The following is a 26,225-nucleotide window of genomic DNA, read 5'->3' as shown; positions in this document are numbered from 1 at the left end:
GTTTCGTAAATTTTCTATTATTTGTTGCTTTATCAACATCTTCATAATTCACTTTATCCGTTTTTCATTTCATTTAATTTCTATGGACGTTGTCTTACTTGTCTTGAATTCTGTTTCAAGAGTTTTCCCCATTGTTTGTTCACATTTTATATTTATGAATGCTTGGCAGAATTTAATTTCAAATGGCCTAAACTTGTATCAAATAAATTGCCCATTTCCTTTCTGCTTTAAAGACTGAATGAGATATATTCCCTAGCATTGAGGGGCTTCGTTGAAGAAATTAAATTAGGTATATTCCCAAATATATTTATGCTTCACATAAATAAAGGAGGGGGGGGGAGGGGAGTGGTGACGGGAAGTGGTGAAAAATTTCTGGTATGTCGTGTTACGAGTCACCACATCCCCCCACCCCTAAGCTTTTCCATCATTGGTGTGCAGATGGTTTTACCAGGGGCTTTACACACCTCCCTTCGCCTCTAGTCTCCATCAATGACTTATTAACAAGGATTAGGAAGAACATTTAGTTATCTTCCATTGTCCCATCACTGAAGATCCTTGGGGAATTATTCAAGTTTGTTGAATACTTTTTAAATAGAAATTGCTAAGAATTTTAAAGTTTTTGTTTCGTTTTCTAAAAATAAAAATTAGATATATATTTTCTATTTCTGTTTCTTGTCTCTAAGGGATGAAGAAAGAAGCAAATTGGCGTAAAACGAATCGTAATGTTTCTAAAATGGTTGCGTTATTACATTTAATCTTTTAACAATGAAGGCAATGTTCCTTAAAATATTTCAAAATGATAAAGAATAAAAGATGACATTAAATAAAAATACCTAAACACTATAGGTATATATTTTCTGAAAAGCTAAAAATCAATTATTTTTGCTGTTGCTAACATCTTTAGCTTACCTAATGAGACGGACAAATTTAGTTGTTGAGTTACTTATCCCCTAATCCATGCCTAGTGTTCTGTAATCTATCAATGTGTAGTGGTGTGGGGTCTATATATTGCCAATTCCCATGTCCTAATGTGTCTTCAAACTTTAAACTAAATTTTAGTCTGTTAAACATTTAATTTACACTTCTTGAGTGTATTAAAAGTAGCATATTTTATTTTTAGTTTAAGGTTATCTACTCTTTAATTTACTGCGTCAGTTTTAGTGTATTTCTTCTTACAAGTTTGCTATTAATACTTTTGAAGAGCAAGACTATTGAAGTAAATATAAATATAAAAAGCTCAGTGTTAAAAAGCATAAAAAAATACTGCTTATATGCCCAAAATACCTGTACAATTTGACATTACAAAATCCGACACTGAATTTCCCGGTCACCATTTTTAGTTGTTTAGAGAAGTGAAAAAGGAAAAATGTAATTAAAAGTTTTGCCTTATTAAAGCCTATAAGGTTTGTCGCGTTTATAAGTCTTTATTTTAACAGGGATGATTGTTTCCAAAGGAGGTTTGAATTTAATGAAGAAAAGAACACTAAACTTTAGTATTGTTTAGGAGAATAAGAAAAATTGTATAAAATTTGGATATTAAAATATACTTAAAAGTCGTGTTAGTTGTTGATGTATTTTTGTATACATGTGTGATGTGTCTCGAATCTAGAAAAATGCTTGTCCGAATTGGTTGTACCTTTCAGGAAAGATTAATGAATGTCAGGATATTGTTCTAGGCATCTCCACCTTCCCCTAGAGGCTATGAGTATAGCAACTATTAAGCCTGTAACTATGTATATTAAGCCTACTAAAAGTTTTCAAACTAAAACTGTGGACCGCAAAACTGGTATTAAAGCCCCTCTGGCTATGCCTCTTCCACATTCTAAATTATTAGTTGTGTGCGGGAGTGTGTTTTTGTGTCTGTTTAGATCTTGCAAACGGCTAGAATAATCTTTCAACAATTTTCGTTAAGTTTAGTATTTTTCCAGGGCAGGTTTTCAGCTATTGGCTTAGGGATGCGTTCCTTTACTTGAGAATCTAACCCAAAAAATTCTTTTTGAAAATAATATTGGGGATGGGTATTGACAGGGGCGAAGCTTCTTGTTAGTTAAAATAAAACTAAACTCAACAGTATTAACAAACTTTGTCCCAAAACATTATCAGTCGTCTATCTTTAGAATTAGGTAGAGCAACAGAGATAAAGCAATGTAATAATAGGAAATATCTAATACGAATGTGAACATAGTTATTAGTGTTATTGAATAAGGAAATTATTTTTCCATGTGTAAACCTTCAAAAAAACCTTAAATAAAATCCCACTCACCTAGTCACCTTAAAAAACTAAAGAGAGGGGTAGGTTTCTGGTAGAATCCGTAAAGGTGTTTGTTTTAAGGCTTAAAAGTAGTAGTAGAACGATAATATTCACTAAATATGTGTATTTCTTATTGAAAAGAACTATAGACAAAAAAAAATTTAAAAGATAACATAAATTTTTATCGTTCTACTACTGTTTTTAACTTATAACACATAACCTTAACGGATTTTACCAGAAACCTACCCCTCTTTTTTTTTATTTTAAAGATATTAAATGAGAGGGATATCATCCTTCAATAAAATATTTTTAAATGTAATAAACACTTAGTTTTACGATTTTCTATAACAATCGCGTCTCCCTTTTTATAACTCGTTGTTTGAAATTAATGACATGTTTTTTTTACAGCGGCTGCAAGTGGACAAAGCTTACTTTATCTTCAAAGAGCTTCTGATGACAGAAAGAACATACAAGAAAGATCTGGAAATTATTAATCTGGTAAGTTTTTTTTTTTAAGTAACAAAACCACCTTTTAACTTGTCTTATCTATTCATCTGTCTGTTTGTTCTACGGTATTTCTTAAAAATTACCAAAATAAGTACGCAAGTTCAATGAATACTAAGGAATTGACTTTTTCAATAGTTGATTTTGAAAAATCTCTGTTTCCTAATTTTTGTAATTAAATGTTTTTATTTAAATTTGAAATCTCGAGACACTTCATTTATAAAAATAAGAACTATACAAAATAAAACTCTTAATTAGTCCCCTATTGTAAAATCATTTTAAATGATGCGTCTTATCCGACATTTTATTAATAGTTTACAATTAGATGAGAAAGTTATTTTGTTAGCAAAATTTTCCCTTCTGAGGATTAATGGTAAAACATTTTTGACACTGGTAGTTTGTACCAACCAATCAATAAAAGTGCCCAAGTTTTTGAGCCAACAAATAAGATAATGTGTTGATACAATTTTGGGTACCGATGTAATTTACAGTCCAATATCCCTCCCACCGTGGTTAGTAGAAATACTATTTTCAGTCCAATGTCCCTCCCACTCTGATTAGTAGGAATACTATTTTCGCTGCTGGCAAGTCCATTCTATCCCCCCAAATGGGCAATTTAGTTTGATGTTATACAGTAGGGAGCCACATGGGATCCCACTTCCTTACTCTCCACCCCCCCCCCCCCCCAACTTCTTTTTTCTTTCTGTGCTTTGTATTATGTACTAGTATAGTAGGAATACATTTATTTTGTTCTAACAACAAAGCACAAATTTAAATTTGTTTTATTGGTTTTCTTTATCTTCATAAGTAATATAAATAGAATAAACAAAAACTTGTCACCCCCCTCCACCCCTCCATGGTAGACAAAACTATTCATTATGTAAATTATAACAATGGTTGAAAAGTTTGGACATTGTTACTTTGTATTCACGCATTTTAAATCAGCCTTGACCCAAAAAGCAATCGAATCTAATCTGAGATAGTGCTTGTAAAATTGTGGGGTCAGTAAAATTTACAAATCAATGTCCCCTCCCTGCCTGCGACAAACTACATTTAACCAATAAGTTGTTAAAAATATCAACTTGTATAATTTTCCTATAGGTATTCCATAAGATTTTGTAATTAAAATTTGCAAGTTTTGTTTAAACACTGCATTTCATATTTAACAAACTCTGAGGAAACTTTGTATAAAAGTTAAAAATAGACTCATATATTAAGTATTTTTACCCTTTTCTTTTTCCTCTTGTACAAGTTAGGTTCTTCATCAGGAATAAGACATGAGATATTAAAATTATATATATGACCATTGATGATAAACAAAATTACCCCTAGTATCCCTGATTCTATCATAATTGTACTCTTCCTAGTATCTTATTCCAGTGGAATAGTTTCGAAAATGCCCCCCCCCCCCCTCCCACTATTTATAATTCAGAATAACAATCTTATTGAATACTAGCTTCTGTCCATTTGTTTGATACAAATATCATGTTTTTTTTAGAAGGAAAATTGTTTCTATCTCACTAATAATCTAAAAAGTCAAAAACGTCAGCGCCAATTTAGCAGAAATATAAAATTATGAAACATTCCTTAAATTTTGAAATGTATTTCTGTGTAATGTAGATTATTCTGTGTTTCTCTCCAACTGGGAGAGGGGGGGGGGGGTGATATCAAAGCAAAAGTTGATTTAGCATTAGAAACTGTTGACTTGGAAATTCAGATTTTTAAGTTCTAGCACATAATATTAAAAATAGATTTTATTTAGATTTTCATAAAATCAAGAAACCTATTTATTGCATATCTTATATTTTGCCTAATTAATATTTGCTTTTAATTTTGATTTAAAATCAAATGGTTTCAAGAACAGAAACGATAAATGAAATTAAAAGAATGTAAGTTTTTAAATGTATGCGAATTTAAAATTTATTGCAATTGTGACCTTTCATAAAATTTCACATTCAGACAGAAAATTGTTAGATTTGCATAATTTTCTCTATTTCAATCAATGTAGAAATAAATGTTCAGCTTGCTCGAAATTTAATATTCCCTTCTTCCCTCTTAAATATTATTTTATTCCAATCTATAGTAAAATCTTATCTATTTTTTTGTTACTTTACAGAATTGCAAAATTTTAAATTTATTTAATTCAGCCAATTAATGGATAAATAGGGTCATATTTTCATATAATTCCGTAAAGTTGCTCTAATAAGGTAAAAAATTTCTTATTAAAACCAAATGTATGAAATGTTCTATAATTAAGAACAGTTTGAATTAATAAGAGCATTCGACTACAATCCAACACTCAACTTTCGGATTTACGCAAAAAAAAGGGCCCCTTTTATTTTCTTCCTCCCCCAATTATCTTAAAAATTGTTGGTTAAAATTTTTTATCACTGTTAGCTTGTATCAATCAATCAATATTTAATATTTTTTTAAACTTTGGGAACCAGTATTATTTTAAGTTCAGTGTCCCTTCCCTTCCTGGAACTAAGAGCTATGCATGCTTTTAATTTTGATGCTTGTTGTGTTTACACAATTTACTTCACGTGGTGTCGGATATTTTCTTTACTTTTTCTTACTTCTAATTTGATGATATGCATAGTCAGCGAGGGAGGGGATATTAGATTGTACACTACAGTGGTACCCAAAGTTTTATGGCAAGGTTATCTTATACTTGGCTAAAAACTTTGGGTAGTAATACCGGAATTTGATTGGTTTGTTCAAAACTTGTAGGTAGTTTAATACTTTTCGACAAATATTTCCAACAGAATTGTTAAGAATTATTTATCAATATTTGGTACTGGTAGGATGTATTTATTGCCTATTGTCTTATCCCTGTTCATAGTACTTAAAACAAAACATAATTGTAAAATATATGTATTGTATATTTCAGTTTAAATTTTATTTGTTTAAATAACACATTTTCCACACAAGGATGACAAAATTCACGAAAGTTAGATCAATAAGATTGCCCATAATTGTTGATGCAAAGTCACAGTTGCCATTTGATTTATCTTAATTAATCGCAATAGGAATGTCAACATGTTAACCTTAGAGTTGCTTGCTACTGCTCTTGGTTTATTCTATATTGTTAAATGTCGATGAAAGTTTGAAACAAGTAGGATGATTTCAAAATACAATACATTTAGGTAGGTGATATCTTGCATATTAAATAAGAAAGAAAGAATAATAACCAAGGGTAGTAAAACTACGCGCAAATACTTACCATTCTGGTTCATTTAATTTGTGAAAAACAAATATAAAATAAGCTATTCCATGCTTTATGACCCAATTGTACACATAATACATATATATATTTACTTATTTAATCAAAGTAAAAGGATCAACATACAGATTTTTTAAAAGCAACCAAAAATAACCCTAAATGATTTTATTTTCTTACACTTTTACATCTATTTATTTATTTTAATTGTGCTTTTGTTCATAACGACCCCTTAATACGCAGTTATTAAATATTTACCATTGCACATTAACAGGAATAAGGGAATATTCAATTTCAAATTAATCAATGAATTGAGATAATTAAAATAGAATATTTAAAAACTACATGGTAGAAAATTAAAATTATTCTGTATGTAAATGTATCTAGTATTATTCAGATAAAAATGAAATTAACTTTTTAAAATTAAATCCTTGTATTCCGCCATCCCTTGAAAAACACATTTTATGACGTCATTTAATTTTAGTCGGCAGTATTGCTGTGTGCAAAAACTTTGTTGCATCTCATTCTCATGTGCATGTACACCAGGAAGGGAGGGGACATTGGACTGGAAATTTTAACCAGTACCCAAAATTTTTTAACCACGTTATCTTATTCATAGGCTAAAAAACTTATTTTGTAATTTTATTTGATTGGTTCCAGACTTTACCTGTCCAAACTTTTGTTTATTACCTTTAGGGCTGCATATAAATGTGTCGTCCATTGTCCTATCCCTTTTAATACCCCTGACACTATACTAGGGTTGGGCCGGATATCTGGCCAACGTTTGATATCCGACAATTTACCGGATAGTTTTAATAACCGGTATCCGGCCAGATATTGAAAATGTCCGGATATCCGGCCCAACCCTACACTATACTCAACTCTTGAAGAAACAGGCATATGACAGTGGACGTTTAATTAATCGTCCCTCACTGACATTCTAGGTGAGACTATGTCTATGTTATGCAAATATTAAGAAGAATAAAGGGGTATAGATTATATTATTCCTTTAACCCGGGCAAAATATTTTTAGTTTAAATTTTAATTTCAATTTTTCTTCCTTTTTTTAATAAACTTACAATCTTTAGGTAGGTTAAATGAAAAAAAAATGTGAAAATTTACCAATATTTCCTCCAAGGTGTGCCATTTATTAGTAAACAAATAAGGCATTTAAATAATATACTTTAAATGTGTAGAACAGTATACTTGATTTAGGGAGAGGGGGAAGGGGCGTGCAGCACTTAAAAGAGAAAAGTATAAAAAATTTATTTCAAAAGTTTTTTTTTAAAGTTAAAATATGGAGGGGACATGTTAATGTAAATTATACTGATCTCCAAAGTTTTATAAGTTTATTCTTTCTTTCCTTAACTCTACCAATTATTTTAATCAACAGCAGAGATGATTTTAATTAAGGTCAAATTCATTGTCTTATCTGTGATAAAACTTATTTAATTTTCAGTGGTTCCGGGACGAGGTATCAAAAGACAATCAGTTATGTGAGCCCATGCCCCTGCTCTTCTCCCTGATAGATCCTATCTATGAAATTCATGCTGCTTTTCTCAAGGAGATGGAAACTAGAATTCAAAATTGGTAAGTTAGTTTACTTTACATTAAAAAGGTGACAACATCAATAAAAGTGAAGCACAAATTAATATTGACATTGTAACGTGATTAAAGAAGAATTGAAATTTATAGGTCTAAAAATAATTGTAATTAAATTTCTTATATAGGACATAGTTACAGTTTTAGTACCTAATTACAGAGTTACTTCGGTTATAACATATATTAACCATTCTAAAATTTAGAACAGTATGTTTTAATTACACATATAAATCGTTTTTGTCAAAAAATTATTAAGAACCTGATTATAAAGGACTTCTGGTAACGCGTTGTTACGCTTTCTAGATTGTAAATAACTATTACAGGATGTTCATGCCAATTTTGAAATTGGTATGTCAATTCTAATACGCTTCAACTAACAAAAGATCTAAGTGCTTCGGTCGGACGGATGGATCTACCCTTAATTTAGTCTGTTTATGTTTATCATGATAATTATATTTTCAGGGAAAGTAGAAACGAGCCGACAACCAATTGTCGCCGAGTTGGCGACCTTGTTCTGAAGCATCTGAACCATGGGACCCTCGAGCATTACTACAGATACATTGACACACACATAGTTATACTAGACAAGATACAACAGTCTCTACACAAAATTAATAGATTCGAACAAATATACACAGATTTTGAAATGCAGAAGGTGATTTTGTTTTTGTTTTAGACGTGTAGCTATTCTATAAAAAAGTTTATGTTTGTACGTGGTTAGCTGGAGTCCTGAGAGTACAAGTATGCGAGAAGTCGACCATACACTTGAGTTTTTAAAGAAAAGTAAAAACTATTTTCTTATGGAGAAGGAAGGCGTTGTTATTATTTTCTCTTCGGAGGGGTGTGGTACTCTATCCAAAATAGTTATCTAAATAAACCTTACAAAGACCTTACATCCTGTTATCTTAATATAAGGATTACTGCCACTAGATCTTACGTTGCTTTAAATCTATCTCCATTTAAAGTTACATTCTCAAATCAGTTGAAATAAGCGGTATGTACTAGTAGGGTAATAAGTGTATTACCATAAAATTTGTGTATTCTCTTCCTATATATTGGGTGTATCCAGGGTTGTAGAGCCAGTTGATATTATGTGTATTCTCTTCCTATATATTGGGTGTATCCAGGGTTGTAGAGCCAGTTGATATTATGTGTATTCTCTTCCTATATATTGGGTGTATCCAGGGTTGTAGAGCCAGTTACTATTATGTGTATTCTCTTCCTATATATTGGGTGTATCCAGGGTTGTAGAGCCAGTTGCTTCCTATATATTGGGTGTATCCAGGGTTGTAGATTCAGTTGCTATTTTGGCCTTAAATGAATAGAAAGATCTTTTTATAGAACTCATTAAATTAATTAAATTTTATAACATTTTTTATTTCAAAAGATTATTTATTTAAAATTGGTAATAACACTTCACCCTTAGCTTAAATTTTTGTTAAAAAGTCGGTGCAAGGAGCTCTTGACCTGTGGGGAACTTATAACGCTCACTTCATCTAACCTACAATAATTCCCAAAGTTTGTTAGAAAAATTTGAGCAAAATAATTTTTCTCTCGGGTACCACACCCCTTGAGGGGGGTTGATGGGTGTATAATATTATATTTCCATATTTGTAACTTTCCCTCTCTACCTATGTATTATTTATAGTGAAATATTCATGAATACTCAATTCTATTTACACGCACAGTCAAAAGTGTATTAGATCAGGGGAAAAGTGGCAATAAAATGTTGCAAATATTTTGATGATTCGCCGCAGTTTTCATTCCTATTAATAATGGCAAAGTATTGTAGGACATCTGACATACTCGGGGTTAAGTGTTGAGTAGATTCTTCTATAATATGACATCTGATTTTTTTATTATCAGAATTATAAGGGATAGGACAATGGATAATAAATTTATTTACATCCCTAGTGCTGATAACGAAATCAATCCTGTAAATTACATTTATTGGTTGAAAGTTTGAATACTAATTGTTTTTGATCAACCAATCAATAAAAGGTTTAATAGCCAACGATTAAGTGTAAACAACTTCGGACGAGGGAGAAATAGTTGCTTTGTTAGTATTACCCCATTTTTGCATATCATACTTAAAAAGTCCTTACTTAGGCTTGATTTATTGAAAAACTTTTACCTAATTTTTATTTCCATTTATTCCTACTTTATTGTTGTATGAATGTAAGTTTGGTTTCTATGGAAATTGATATTTTTAGACCAAATTGGAAAAAACGGCGGTTTAGGGTCAAGTATTTTAATTGTCTAGTTCAGACCTATTGGGCCATTTATGTTATCCTATTATGTAGTAAGGTATTTTTTGTTCGTCCTTTAAGATCTTGCTAACGACTAATCCATTTGAGTTTTTCAATTTTGGGAAGCTTCACATAGGCCCAGTGATGGTTTAGGGCTATTTTATCGCTTTATTTAAGTGTTATGATTGTGTGATGGTTTAGGGCTATTTTATCGCTTTATTTTTTGTGTTATGATTGTTTCGGCTGGTTTTTCCCTTTTTTGAATACGAGATGCTAGGTGCAGGGGTGCTTGTTTGAATATATTAGAATACATTTACTCGATCACCGAAAACAGCTTTATTTCTTCCTACAACCAGCGAAAAAGATAATTTTGTACCAACTGGAAGTATATTAAAACTGATATTTTAAGGGAGGGCAGGGACAAAGGACAGGGATCTAGAGGGATATTATAATGGAAGATAAAATGATGTACATCCCCAATGATGATTCACAAATATAACACTCAAGTAGATTATAAATGGTTGTTGAAACGTTTGGACACTCAACTTAATGAATCAACCAATCAAAATTCAATCAACGACCCAATGTCACCTTCATCCCTGGTTAAATACACTATTACCCAAGTTTTATAATCATTAGTTGGCTTTAAAACATCGGGTACATATTATGAAATTTTGATTGGTTTCTTCATTAACTAGCAGAGTTCAAAAGATTTAACAAATAATTTTGTTTATCATCATTGGGGATGTGCATTAAATTGTCCATTGGTATACCCCTTAAGATCCCTGGATGCTGCTGACGCTAGAAAAGAGAGGATTATCTTGTAGCAGACCAGACTCACACAATTAATTAATTATCAAGTGTATTTAGAGTATTTATTTGGACCTCACAATAATTCAATTACTTTACACTATCACATATACTATTTATTTCGCCCCTCCTCTCTATGGGACAGGGGAGGGGGTGGAGATCACCCACTGAAAAATTAACTATTGAGGTCGCACATCTGACATAGCAGCAGTTATTATAAATTTCGTAACATGGTTTTGTGTTCAAGGAAAATAGCCTAAAACCATACCAATATAGCATTCCTAAAAATCCATTCGGACTAGCATTTTCTTTACTACTTCATGCTATAGGATAGAAAAGAGAAAACTGCGTCTAGATTATCAAAAAAAGTTTTATGGAGAATTAAATTAAAAATTTAGCAGGCTGTTATAGTTTATGCAAAAATTATGAAAAGGATTTTTAATGCATATACACGTCCATATATACATAATACAAAAATTCCGTGAATTAATTTTAGTTAATTCTAAAGTTGAGAGGAGTTTGGAAATTAATTTTTTTAAATTAGTTGAATAGATCCATTAAGAAAAAGTTACATAAAGCTGAAGTATTAAACAATTTTATATTATTAGAAGTGAAGCTACTCTAAAACTAGGCTTTGCTCGGAAAGAAATAACTTTAAGTTATGTAAAAATGACGTCCTTTTCTATTGACATAATTTATGATTTTAATCACTTTAATTTAAAAACCCATTTAATTTAAATTACAAATAATTTTGCAATAAGATTTTTAGTCTGATAGTAACAAATGATTTTTTTATAATCTTAAAATGCGTGTAGCATGTTACTGCTTCGCTAATCATGGGCATTATTGTTCTCATTTTTATATAACTTTAAAAATTAACATCAAATTGTTTTATGCTTTAAAAAAAAAAAAGATAGTCATTTCATCCAAAGTATTAAAGTAGTAAAGAGTTGTCTGTTTATCTATATAAAATGTTACATTTCTTGCCAATTTTTCATTATATTTTAAATTTTAAAAATATTTTCCACATTACAAAAGCACACTTATCTTTTTGCCTTTCAAAAAAGCATAAATTTTGAAAAATTTTATCTTGTTTTTTAATTAAAATGATATTATTATTAAGGTGTGCTATATACCCCTGACAACCCTGCTTCTGAAACCACTCCACAGAATTTTACATTATCAGCTTATTTTAGAAAGTAAGTAAATTTTTAAACTTTTTATCGGCATGGCTACTCTAATATTAACATTTGTCTCTTTTTCCGTCCGTCCGTCCGTCCGTCCGTGCGTAAAGTAAAAAAAGGGCGTAGAGCTTTTAACGGTATAAAAAAAATGAATAGGGGCTTATGAGAGCAAGTGACTTGCACCTAGCCTTCCGGCATTGATTTTAACCTTTTTAATACATAGTCTTAATTTATGTATTCTTGGCATTATCATGGCATTTGATTCACATAAATTTGAAAACCCACTTATTCTATTCGAGTGTTGTGTAACAGTCATGTGTTACTACAGAAATATGAAATTCATGTTTTACCAATTAAGAAAGCCAATATTTTTTAGATAGACAGATCTTTTTTGATATGCCTGTTCAGTTTACAACTTACTTTTTCTATTTAATAACAATAAACGTAAAAACAAATTTATTCCGAACAGTTAGTTTATAATTTCGTAATATTATGAGAAAATTTCAAATAATGTTATCTGTTCTATTGCATATGTTGAAAATCCTAGCCTTTTGCTTTTTAAACATGTTGGTTCACTTGATATATTTATTTTGTTCAACTTGCCATTCTTCCAGGGATATTAAGGTTTTGACAAGTGGCCAAAGCTTCTTATTTTTTTTTGGTGGTGACGGGTTAAATCTTAAATCTATCTTATTTTTTTTTGGTGGTGACGGGTTAAAATCTTAAATCTAATATTTGGCATGCACAGGGTTTTTCCAGGGGTTAGGGGTTAAAATTTGATACCCCTTCCCCTTGAATCAAAGTCGAGAGGGGGATATAAGGGACAACAAAAGGGGTGTAATTTTATGGTCAGGGGTGTTTTGATGAAGGGGGTGTTGACAACTGACAAGGGCGTGTAGATGGATTAATACACCAACCCCTTCTTCTGCACGCCTCTTATTCTAATTTTAAGGTGTAAATTGGCCCAAAATCATCGTTCAATACTAAATCCCTGGTTATAGATTAAATTAATTGTCATTGTCTTCCCCCTTCCCTACAACGACCTGATTGTGTCGTATTGTATACAAATAATAAAGATAATAAAACTGTTACAACTTTTTCTGTTGTTAATAAAAGTAATTTATTATTTTGTATATCTGTAGTCTCACTGCACCAGTATGGAAAAACAGACCTACATTTTATACCCAAACAAACATCTTTTTGTCTGGGTTAGTTTGCCGCAGGTTTAACCGCCTTTTTTGTTGTAAAAAAAGACATGCCTATTTTATACCTTAAAAGAGTAGCCACCCTATAAACAGGCCCAGTCAAATTTTTTTAATGAAATGTAGCATAAAATTAAAATTTAAATTTTGATTGAGTTTCCTAAAAAAAATGTCCTCTAATAATTAAAACTACAGAAAGGATATTTTGTCAAAAATGAGGTTGAATTTCAAATTCTCGCCAATTATCCATAAGATCTATTAGTAAAAGCAGCATTTATGAGTAACTGTTTATCCCTTTGTTTATTAGAGGACACAAGAAAATATTTATCTTCACTACTACATCTTATTTCTGTGTGTGCCGGTACATGTGTACTAACTAGTGAAGCCCTAGTTGCGTCGCCCTTAGCCACTAGAATATTTTCTTAAAGAGATTTTTTGGGGGGGGAGGGGATTCTGTAATTAACATAGGTATATAAAAATCAACACTTTTGGGAGAGGTAATTTTAAGACCTTGTTTTGACTAGCAGATATTTTCGCTGATAAGCAGGATCTTAAGCTTTAGATGGGCTTCTTATTTTTATTTACTTAACAAAACAAATTACTATGATCAGCAGCTCTATAAATTTCATTACTTCTAGCTGTACATACTGATTTTTTAAAGTGATTATATGTTTCACAACTAATAGATGCTACTATCCTTATGGAAGAGTATAAAAGTCTATAAGCCATATTTCTGGACTTCTAGACTTATCTCTACGTTTTGTACAGTTTATCTACAAAAGAAACTTTTTTTGAAGAATTATTAGTTTAGAGGCCAAAAATTAAGAAATATATCTATGCAATACTTTATTTCTTTATAATAAATATTTGATGTACAAATCCTAGAAATTTTCCTGAAGGTCTTAATATGAAGGTCAATTTGCCCAGCAAATTATAGACATCAACTTTTCCTTAAACTTTAACATTTGTTTTCTTTTGTTCTACAATCTTCAGCTAAAAAGAAATTATTTTATTTTATTTTAGATAATTTATGTTATAAATATAATAAATTTATGGTGCTACCGAGGTTCTTGGACTTTTTAGCTGAGACTAAAGGTTAATTCTCTAAGCCCCCTCACCCACAATTCAGATTCTAGATTTGGACACTGATAGCTTGAACCAACCTATCATGAACTAAATCCCTTGCCTTCCTGTTGCTTATATACAAGTTTATGAATTGGAGTAAGTCATAAAATAGCTACACATTTATAAAATTATATTTCATAAAATTTTTTTGATATTCAAGTTTTGAAAGCATAATATTAGGTTTTGAATTTATATCTTATTCATCTAGTTATTAAAAGGTTTTCTTGGATGAACATTTTAATTTAATTTACTATATAATATCTCTTGAATAAAAGATGTATATAATAAATATATATTTATCCTGCATCAAGGAAAGTAAACATTTAGAAGGGCCCCTACTCCTCCCTCCATACCCCCAATCCAATTTGCCTTTTATTTGAGTGAGTGTATGGTGTATATAATACACACTTTGTTACAATTTCATTCAAGTTGAAGGCAAGATAAGTAACAACAGTATGACAGTTCTCTTACTTCTGCTGAATACAATTCTAAAATTTCTCCTTTAGGGGAGAAAAATGATTTTTATAAGATTACAATATTAATATTCACATGATTTCTTCAACCTCATATCACTGAATAAAGTGTGTCAAAATAATTTTGTGTCACAATTAAAGCAGTTCCTGGTATATATGCATGAAAGCGGGTAGAAAAGAAGAATACAGTAAATATTCATTCAAACTTTAAAAGGTCAAATTATCCTTAAAAGGAAATCCTTAGTTTATTGTGTCATTAGATAGAATCTACATATACTACAACTCAACTAGAATGTGTTTTTTTGGTTTTTGAGCCAACCTTGAACTTTCTATATTCTTTAGCAGAGTGTGTCTAGTGGTGGTGGTGCTATACAGGTTCATCAAATATTAATATGTTGCCCTCAAATCAGGCTCAGGCATAATCTTGGAACCTGCTGCAGGCATTCTAAACTTTCCAGGAATTAAAAGATGTGTCCTGCTTGCAGGTATTCTAAACTTTCCAGGAATTAAAGGATGTGTTCTGTTTGCAAGTATTTACACTCTCCAGGAATTAAAGGATGTGTCCTGCTTGCAAGTATTCGAAACTTTCCAGGAATTAAATGACGTGTCCTGCTTGCAAGTATTTACACTCTCCAGGAATTAAAGGATGTGTCCTGCTTGCAAGTATTTACACTCTCCAGGAATTAAAGGATGTGTCCTGCTTGCAAGTATTTACACTCTCCAGGAATTAAAGGATGTGTCCTGCTTGCAAGTATTTACACTCTCCAGGAATTAAAGGATGTGTCCTGCTTGCAAGTATTTACACTCTCTAGGAATTAAATGACGTGTCTTGCTTGCAAGTATTCTAAACTTTCCAGGAATTGAAGGATGTGTCCTATTGCAGGTATTCTAAACTCTCAAGTATGTGTCCCAGGTTTTTTTTAAAAAAAGAACAGCTCAGAAATTTATACCTAGATTTTGAGTAGCATGGTTCTACCTAAGGCTGGTTCCAGTTTCATGGACAAATGGCTTTCATTTGATTTGTAATTTTGCTATATTTCTGCTTTTAATATTATTAGCATTTTCTAAAGCTTTTTGGATGCTATTAATTCTAGCTGCAATTTTTTAAAAACAATATTATACTACATGCATTTCCTATTCCTTAACCCTTGGAATTAATATAAGCTAAGTAAGCTCTTTAGTTTATTATATTTACCTATTCATTTTTAATGAGTAATATTTACATACAGTTAAGCTGAAATTATGTTTGTAGATCTACTTTATTAATCCTCTTATACATAAAGCAACGATTTTTTGTCTGTGCGTTAATATCTTGCTAGCCAATGACCCGATTGAGCTTTCCATTTTAGGAAAACTTTATTTAGGTCATGAATTTAAAAATTAAAATTTATTCAAATCTATTTTTTAATTCAAGTCTTGTGATGGTTTTAAGCTAATTTTGTGCTCACTATTTCGAATTCAGAATCACTAGAAGCTGGGGTCACAGCTGCTAGTATAATAAGTAGTATTTTTTTGCCATACTATCAGTGCTGTCATGCTATCATTTTGAAGAGAATGAATATATACAAAAATGACTTTTTTCCAAAGAAGTATAATTTTTTTTCTTTATACTGAAATTAACGTTATACAACAAAGTTCCTGCAAAAGAAATTCGTTTTAAAATATGTAAAGAGGGGGGGGGGGATTAATGACATTTAAACGTTAACTGTGAGCAAAATGGTCTAAATATTGAGCTAGACACTTGAAACTTTGGTCTATTTTGATGTAGAAACTTACCTTTAAGTGTTTTTTTTTATTAGGTTTTTTCCCTTGAATACACTGTGTCTATACACAAGGACATTATTTAAGATGATTCAGCAAGTCGGGGACCGACCCTAGTGGGCTAGGTGGGTGGCTTGGATGAGTAAAGTGCATTTTTTCTAAAGTTTGTATGTCATATATCAAATAGAGGTTTTTTGAGTTTTGGTCCCAAACTTGCAGAATCATCTTAAATAATGTCCTTATGAAAAGACATACAGTATTTAAGGAAAAAACTTAAGAAAAAACAATTAAAAGTGAGTTTTTACATCAAATTACACCAAAACAGGCCAAAAAATGCCTAAAAATCCCATTTCCGCAGGGTTTTCTTACCTAACCTAAAAATAAAAAAAATTATATTTTTTTCATATAGATGTAGTATCTATAGGACTAGGCTTATGTACCAAGTTTCAAGTTTAATTTTTAATATTAATAGCTTAATATTCAGACCATTTTGCTCACGGTTTACGTTTAAATGTCAATACGCCCCCCTAGATATACCACACTTTTCTGGGATCTTGCTGAGTCAAGTATCAACTGTTGGGAATATCAAAGGATGACTCCATGCAAAATTTGAGCCGGATCCGGCCAAAACCGGCCGTGAATTTTATGAAAAACCGGTTTTTTCCGGTTTTTAGGGGGTATCTGTAAATCGATTCAGCTGGAGACGCCCCCCCCCCTTATGTCTGTAAAACAGCCTATTTTAAACTACCTATATTTAAAAATACAAAAAAAATTGTACAATGTTTAAAATCTTTATTACATACTTTTATCATCGTTTGCAAAATAATATAATTTGTTATATCCTCTGCTATGCATATGAGTGGCCTGTTGACCTCTTTATTGGTGCGCAGTAACTCTTAAAAATCTTTCAAATCAATTTTGCTTTTTATTTTTTTTGATATTACAAGGAGCCAAACTGATATTTATATTCCCAAAAGTATTAAACTTCGATAAAGTTGTTGGTTGTCTGGAGGGCTAAAGTATACAAATGTCTAGAAACAAAATAAAAATTTTGATATTTTGTTCGATTTAGCAAAATAATATCCTTTCAATGGACGTTTTCATTCTTGTGCTTTATCATATTTGCAAATCTGTATTCATTTTGTAAACAAATATCTTTACAAGGGTACAAATTTTAAATAAATTTACTATGCAGGACAGCCGCAAATTTTAAGTGCGCTAGGGCTGCTATTAAAGAAAACGATAGATTGGATTGTTGAACATGACGTTTTTTCTGCGGACAGAGCTTAATTATTACTAATAAGGGTTGCGAAATGATGTGAAATTGCGGCTTGTTGCAAAAAAAAAATGACTAGCGGCTGCGGATAACTATCCATGTAAAATTGCATTATTTATGAAGTCTTATTTTATTTCACATGACGTGGGATATTTTATATCATCATTTTTAAAGCTAAGCATAGATTACGGGAAAAATATAAATTGCAAAAGATCTTAATGAAACGAAAAGTAATGTAGAATGTTTTGATAATATTGTATATAAGATTATTTCTATAAAGCTAGGTTACTTTTTAATTACCTAATGTAAATTTTTATATTAACAATTTAATATAGAAAAAACTATTGCTGCACAAGATTTACGAATTTAATCTAGCGGAAAATAAATAGTTTGTGTGTCAATTTATTCATTAAGCCTGCGCCAAGTGCAGTAATACATGATATAATTGCATCTCAAATTAAATATTAATGATAATAATTCCAGTGCAGTATAGCTCTTATTTCAATTTATTTCAGCTGATTTAAAACCGGTTCTGAGCAATACCATTATCCACGAACTTTAAATAAAATCCAACAATAATGCCTAATAGTCTGTGGCCATCAGAGCAGGAATTATTATTTTTTTATTTTCTTATCCGTGGCCAACTGTGTATAATACTATTACATATTTTCAGGATTATTGAATCATTATGGAAGTGAGAACGCGGACCAGCCCGACACAAATATGGCGCTCAGTAAAGTTAGATCAATCATTAAAAGGCTTTCCCTTAACCTCAAAGAATCGGTAAGAAGACAATTTTTTTTTAATATCATATCTACTCTATAACTCACTTTGTCCTTCTTTCTGTACGGTAATGGAGAAAATATAATTTTCTTGACTGCTAATTAAGCTAGACTTCTGACAGTCGGGCCCATATTTTCTTAAATCTTATTAAGCTAGATGTTTAAAACTTTTTTGTTTGTCCCCTGTTTGATGAAGAAGTTCAGACTAAAATCTGTCAAATTTTGCTTCCTTCGCCCTTTTATTTAACAGCCTTTGTTTTTTGACAGATTTTCAAAATATTGGTAATCAAAATTTATGTCCGGCATCTTTGTATGCTAGTTTTTGAAGGCCTAAAAAGTATTTTGACCATTTTGTTTTATGAATATTTTAAAATAGACTAAAACACAGCAAATGTATCAATCAAAGGGTCTATATTTATTATCTCTATTGTGTATATGAATTATTAATGTATATAACCTAAAGGCATCTCCTCCAGATATATTGTTATTATCAACAAATTACTCTATAATGTGCAAATATCTGCTTTATCTATTCTTGGATGTAAAAGATGAAAAGGGTTATGGGTAAACCCCCTAGTTTTAAAAGTTTTAGAAAAAAATGGGGGGGGGGGGGTGAGGTATTTTTTCTGGCGGCGATTTTTTTTTGGAAGGGTGTAGGTACACTTCCCAAAAACTGTTGTAATTCTTTTCTAGATCTATAAGTAGCTTCACTGTAAAGGATAACTATATCTATTTAATTGTGCATTTTTTAAGGACATTTTGCTAAAAATATTTGTATAGCACTTGTTAATTCTGAATAGCAAAAACAAAGTTTAGATATCCAAATGATTTGAATAAATCTGACATAAGATATTGTTTTGAATTTAATATTTATTTTAAAAACACTAAAATCAAGAGGAGGGGAAGTTTAGACACATTTGCGTAAACAGTGAGTATAGGCTTTATCTTTGGACTGAGAGGATAGAATATTAGGGATAAAATCATTCTTATATGATCAATTTTCCCAAGTTTTAAGATTTTTTGGATAGGCCTCTAGGTTCAGGAAAAAAGATGCACATATTTTTATTAATATTTTTAAGAACACTTTATTAAGTAATTTTATGACATATTCAGTAAATGATAACTCTCAAGAAAGGTACATTATTTGGCGACTTGCCTTGGTTTTAGAAAAGCTTTTGTGTAAAACTAAACAAGTAATGACGTATGATATTCCTGCACACAAACATAAACAATTTGTTTCCAAGTTTTAAAGTAAATGTTAACTAACTATGCAAACTTTTTTACCAGAGGTCAAAACTTTACCTACAACCAAAAATCTACACAAAATTATTTAATTTTTCTACCCAATGTTTTGATTAAATTAAAACATTAAATATTTTTTATTGCTGCTAACCACTTATTTTAAATTAGGGAAATTAAAGATTATAATAATGGATCGATAGTTCATCAGGTTTTTTGGTGCCTTCGCTAGTCTATAATACTAAAATCGTTGTTTGTTTTTGTTCCATGTAAAGGATCTCGGAAGTGACATATTCAATTTAGTTGTGCTATAAAAATTATAGTTACATATATCATGATTGTTTTGGGATATTTTCTTAATCTTAATACAAAGGTTCAAGAGGCTAGTGGCGTAGAATCAAATAGATACTAGAAGAAAAAAACGCATTTTACTAATAAATTTTTTTTAACAAGTTTTTGTTTTTAAAACAACAGTTTCATAATAGCCTAAAGAACAACCTTGTTATAGAAATACAATTTGTTAAATAGAAAATTAGAGAGATGTAATGAAATGTATTAATGAACTATTTACTTTGTCAACACTGTAATTTCAACATTTATTTGTTATGGGACACTACGTTCTTTCGTTTTCTATGTTGAAAGGGGACTATGCACGAACGAGAGCAAATAATGTTTAGCATTTCAGCTGCAGAGGAAATGTTGAGTATTTTTTCTGAATATACTAGATTTCTGTTAAATATACATAGTTATATCAAAATAAAAAAAAGGGGGGGGGGGGGTTTTAATGCAACCATCTCGTAATCAGTGAGCAAATGGCACTTAGAATTCGAATTTCGATCTGAACTTTTGCATGAGTAATCCTTGGTAGGTCTATTTTCCCTAAATCGAACAAAAAGTTGGAGAAGTAACGGCGGGTGTCTCAGCCGTTTAGCCGTTTGGTATTTTTGGTTTAATTCATGTTAAATAATAGCAATAACCATTTTTAAATCTTCTAGTACCAACAGCTACTGTCTAGAACCGTTTGATAGCGTTTTGGAGTATTATGTGTGGATAGGTTTCGTGACTAATTTCCACTATATAGATACAAAAAATGGGAAAACGGCTGAGCCGCCAGCCGTTAGTTGTTACTTTTCTAACTTTTTGTTCGATTTAGGGAAAATAGACCTACCAAGGATTACTCGTGCAAAATTTCAGATGGAAATTCAAATTCTAAGTGCCATTTGCTCACTGATTACGAGATGGTTGCATTAAACCCCCCCCCCCCCCCCTTAAGTTCAAATACGGGTTTTTTCCAGAGAAAATAAAAAAATGATAAAAGATTAGTATCAAATGTTTTGTTGAGTTCAAAATGCATTTAAAAGATCACGACAATGATATCCTTGAATTTTTAATTTTCATGTTATACTTTAATTTTTATCGTTCTCTAGCTCAATTTAACAGAAACCAGGTATATTCACAAAAAAAACACTGCTGGAAAGTGCATAATATCACTTGCTTTATGAAAAGCGAGAGTTTTAACTGACTCCGTAAAAACCAAGTCAACGGAACCTAACCAAAAAAGTGTAATAGCAATATGATTCTGTTTGGCCACTTCCTTCGACATAATTAAAGGTTGAATCACCTAAAATAGAAACATGGAAATTAATTATATTTATTATTTTAATTCCTATAGTGTCCTTTTAATATCATTAATGTTTATTGTTTGCTAAGTATTTAGATAATTCATTTCATCCTAAACTCATAAATTTCAATTAATATTACAAAACAAATAATGTTGAGCAAGGTATCTAAATTAATTTTAAAAATTGACGCAACTATACATCAAAATAATTTAAAAAGTACTGTTTTTCTAGAATAAAATGTGAAGAATTAAGAATAATGTTTATAGCTGCACAAGATGTAATTAATAGATAGTTGTGTACAGTTAATGTCCAGTGTAAAAAGTGCAGGAACAACAGAGTTCTATGTAGTAGACAGCATTAATATCTTATTTTTATATTCCAATGTAAGTTTTAATATCATAAAAATTGGATTTCTTAAAAAGAGTATGAAAAAACAAAACTTTTATAGGAAGTTGCGATTTGTAATTATGAGGGGCACCATTTAAAAAAAAGGATTTTAACACAAATTACAATAGTATAATTTAACAATATAATCTTGTACTTTTTTGAATTTATTACAAATTTGAAAGCTTTAATGTTTTTAAGAGTACATGATATGAAATTGAAAACTTTTAAAATCATTATATTAAAACATCTTAGAACTTCAAGACCTATCTCATGATAAAGTTATTATTCTATTTTATATCTGACAAGAGTTAAGTATGTTGGGATATAAATTCTCCTCACACACACAGTTGCCATTTTCTATAGAGCAGTTATTGGAATATGGATTTACCAGCAACCAGCTTCAAAAATATTCTACTTACAGTTTTTTTTACTTTTTGCTGGATTTAGCAAAGGATATGAAAATAAAGGATGTCTTCAAAATATTGATGTATAAAAAATGCCTATTTATACATTTATTTATCCTTATGTAGCGCAGAAACTTTTCATATCCTGCACCTATTTTACTTTTACTGCCAAGCAACAGATGAGCCTCTGAAATATTTGTTAGTGTTAACCTTCTAAAATATAATGTAAAGGTATCCATAAGCAGTAAAAATATGAAGAAAAAAAGTGTATATAGTTTTTATGTCTTACATGATAGATAGTGTCAATTAAAATGATATGCATCTCAATTGTTAACACTTAAATAACTATACTCTTTTTATATAAGAAGTGGGAAGTACTTATTATCAATAGATCTTTATTAATAATTTGAAAAGTTGGTTGAGATGAGTGAGTAGACAATGCTCTTAAATGAGTCTTCTTCTAAACTTGAAGATTTATTTTCTTAATTTCTTGGGTAAACGTAAATGATTTTATTTTAGCTTTCCCTAATGCTTTTAATTTATCCAAGAAGATATTTTTCGACTATTGACCTATTCTTGCGATTCAGAGGTTAAAACGGAATTTATTTTGCTAATTTGCGTACTTTTGACTTTAATAAAGTGTTGGGTGTCCTTATTTATCACTTACCTACCTGCCTACTTTAGGTCGGGGTTGGTTCAAGTCTGGTCCACACCACGTCATACGAAAGACGTTAAACACTGTACCTACTGCTGCGTGTCTGGCACGTGACACTATAAGTGAGAGTAGATGGAATAACTTGGAACTTAAACAGACGCAACTTATTACTATGCATATTTATGATTTTCAAGTTAGGATCGTGCAGTCAAAGAGTTGGTTGTCTGTTGGATGTTACCTCACCTAATATCCTATAGTGGGCGTTATATATCGCTATGAAGGTAAATTAATCTACAACTGATTATTAACCATATTGTAATTAACCTGTTTATTTTACTTTAGGAAAACGTTGTAAAGCTGATGGAGCTGGAACGTGATCTGATTGGTTATGACAGCCTGGTTCAGAAAGAGAGAGAGTTTGTGAGGGAAGGTTGCCTGCAGAAACTGTCCAGAAAGGGGTATCAACAACGCATATTTTTCTTGGTAAGGTTCATTTTTAAACAAGATGACAACATGCATAATAGTTATTTCTCGCATCGTATTATTAACAGCTTTCCGCGGATATAGAATGTACAATTATAAGATTAAAACCAGTTTTTTTAGCCCCGAGATGCCGAAGGCACGGGCTTAAAAAAAAACTGGTTTTAATCTTATGATTGTACATTTCTATATTCGTAGAAAACTGGATGTAATACGATGCAAGACATAGTTTTTTTCGTATTGATGAGAACCGGTTCCTATCCACCGGATTCGATTGAACACAAGTAAAGTTATTATTCATATTTTATGTAGTAAGTAGTAAGATTTTTTATTCTTTTAGTTTTCTGTTATAATCTTTTTAATCACTGAGTCGATTTAGTTCACAATTAGAGCTATACATAGGTTAAGGGATGGTTTTAGGCTATATTTCAGCCCCTCCTTACTTCGTATACAGAGCCTTTGAATGCTAGAAAAAAGCTGCTAGTAAGATATAAATTTTGAATTTAATTACGAAAGGACCATATAAAGGTAAAAGGTGCTTAATTAAATAGGTAGCGATCTAATTGTTTTTATAAGTTTCATTACGATTAGACAATTCTTTCATACAAATAAGAATATATGTAACTGACCATATATATCACTCATTTAAGGAGGGTTTTAAAAGGATAATTATAAGGTACAATAAATAATACTGCGTCTTAAGAAGTTTAAACGATTTTATAAAATAAACTTTTTCTTATTAATTGAAAATATTAATGATAATCTTTATTCTATAAATAAACAGTTTTTATGAAATCATCAATAATCAAAAACAAGATTATATATAACTCTTATATTTACATTACTCAGCTATAGTTTAATTAGGTTATTCTATTGTACGTTATAATTTAGGTAGTTAATGTAATTTTTGGTCTTATTTACATTATATTTATGATTTTCTCTATTTAACTTTTACTTATTTATAAATATTAGATAGATTTTCTTAATTATTGAAAACTCTGCAATATGACTTTTCAATTAATTCTTTAAGCTTGATACATACAATTACCCTACATTATAATATGTATCATGCATAGTGATTAGTGTAATTAACTTTGAGTATTTACTCACGTCTACCTTCAAATTAATCTAGGGATATTAAGAAAACAAGGATGACAACATCCATAAAAGCGAAGCACTGAAACGGTAGGACAAACGGACATTAACACTTTTATAGTGTTAGAACTAAATAATCAGTATATAAATATATAAGTTTCGAAGCAAAATTATAAGTAAATTTGTTGAAAAACTGCTAGATACAGGATAATGTTTATGGACATACTTACATTTTTAGGACATGATTATAGAGATGCTTGCTTATAATATTGTACTTTGTTGTCCTAGGAATCAGTATTCAAAAAATCAGACCAATCGGATAATTTTATCTGATACAAATTTTGTTGTTAAAAAAGTTTAAAATCAACATGTTTAAAATGGACGTATGGACATTCTAGTAACGATTATAGAGTTGCTGCGCTTTCTAAATCGTACTAACTACTACAGGAATCACCATGCAAAGTTTAAAATCGATAGGACACTTCTAACATGCCTAAATTAACGAAAAAAGCTATCCGTTACAGACGGACGGACGGACCGACCCTAAAATGTTTATTTTGGTTTACCAACATTTTTTTATTCATTATACCTAATTTTTTTCCTAATCTTTGAACCAGTTTCATTAAAAGTGGTGTAACTTAGGAAAGGGATGCGTATATTACACTGGATAACTATGTGTCTTTTTTGTAGGCACTAAACCTTTGGGTACTTACTTTAATTGAACTTTGATTGGTTGGTTTCAAATATGTGGTGTACAACTTTTCAACTAGTAATTTTAATCTACTTACAGAAAATTGGGAATTCACTTCAATTTACAGTCCATTGTCTTATCTCTTTGCGTTTATACTTTTTGTCATGTTTGTCCACTTCTGTTTTATAATTCCAATTTATTCTTTGGAATTATTTGCTAATAGGCTTCGTTCTTATTTCGTACCTATTAAGGGATAAGATATAGGGCAAGAAATTGATGTATATATTCCCTATCTCCATTTATCACTAAACCTTGATATATTTAAGAGACATGTGTATTGGGTACCTAATTACAATAATTAGAACCACTAGTTATGTATACCATTAGGAGATTTATTCTGGCTATTTTTAGAACCATGATTCAATCTTATTTGCATTTTATAGCTTTCTGAACATTTTAATTAAATCTTCTTAGTTTTTTTTTTAAAATCGACAACTTTAGTCTTAAGAAATAGAAATAAAAAATATGCATTAAAATATATCTTCATTCAAAAAATTTTAAGGGGACTATCCACGAACAAGAGCACGTGATTCTAAGTACCTTCCAGCATTGATCCCAAGTATTTTCTTTCAGAATATTATAGGTCACTATTAATCATTAATATATTGACGAGAAAATTTATGTTTCACTACTTTAAGTTGAAGAAAAGTAAAAAAAATGTCCAGCATTTTTAGTCAAAATTCTATCAAACATTTTGTTGAGTTCGAGGTGTATTTATTTGTACATAAATAATTGTGTGAAGATAATAACACATGAGTTTCATAATCTAATAACAACATAAATACTAAAATACAGTATATGAGCAAATACAACAGAGCTGGATCTTTAAAAGCGTAGCCGTGGCCGTAGTCGTGGTCAGAGTTACAGCCACCAACCTAATAGCGATCTTTAAATCATATTAACCACGCGTAATCGTGGCCACAAAAAAAAAATGCGATCTTTAAATCATATTGACAACGCGTAGTTGTAATCGTAGCGTGGTTAACCACGCTAAAAGTGACCACAGTCCGTTGGTGTGGCTAAAGCGTTGCTAAAGCCACGAAGACAGCTGCTTTTGATAATTTTAACGTAAAACTATTGAAAACGTAAATTATAATTGTTAAGTGAATGTATGAATAAGGGGGGGGGAAGTTTTGACACATTTGCGTAAACA

At 30.6% G+C, this 26,225-nt stretch overlaps 1 protein-coding gene across 3 annotated transcripts in view; it reads left to right on the top strand.

Annotated features, from left to right (window-relative positions):
• The window catches only part of Cdep (Chondrocyte-derived ezrin-like domain containing protein), a 153,706-nt gene that overhangs the window by 103,754 nt on the left and 23,727 nt on the right, over window positions 1–26,225 (top strand). For all 3 annotated transcript variants that reach the window (XM_080150679.1, XM_080150678.1, XM_080150677.1), the window contains exons 17-22: window positions 2,660–2,749; window positions 7,435–7,565; window positions 8,040–8,232; window positions 11,760–11,835; window positions 18,331–18,440; window positions 23,089–23,229. In XM_080150679.1, the coding sequence (XP_080006805.1) occupies window positions 2,660–2,749; window positions 7,435–7,565; window positions 8,040–8,232; window positions 11,760–11,835; window positions 18,331–18,440; window positions 23,089–23,229 (741 nt within the window). The remainder of the gene's footprint in view (window positions 1–2,659; window positions 2,750–7,434; window positions 7,566–8,039; window positions 8,233–11,759; window positions 11,836–18,330; window positions 18,441–23,088; window positions 23,230–26,225) is intronic.

Source organism: Acartia tonsa, chromosome 2 (genome assembly GCF_053477335.1).
Source record: "Acartia tonsa isolate MP-2025a chromosome 2, ASM5347733v1, whole genome shotgun sequence".
Lineage (NCBI taxonomy): Eukaryota > Metazoa > Arthropoda > Copepoda > Calanoida > Acartiidae > Acartia > Acartia tonsa.
This window is presented reverse-complemented; position numbering and strand designations above follow the sequence as displayed.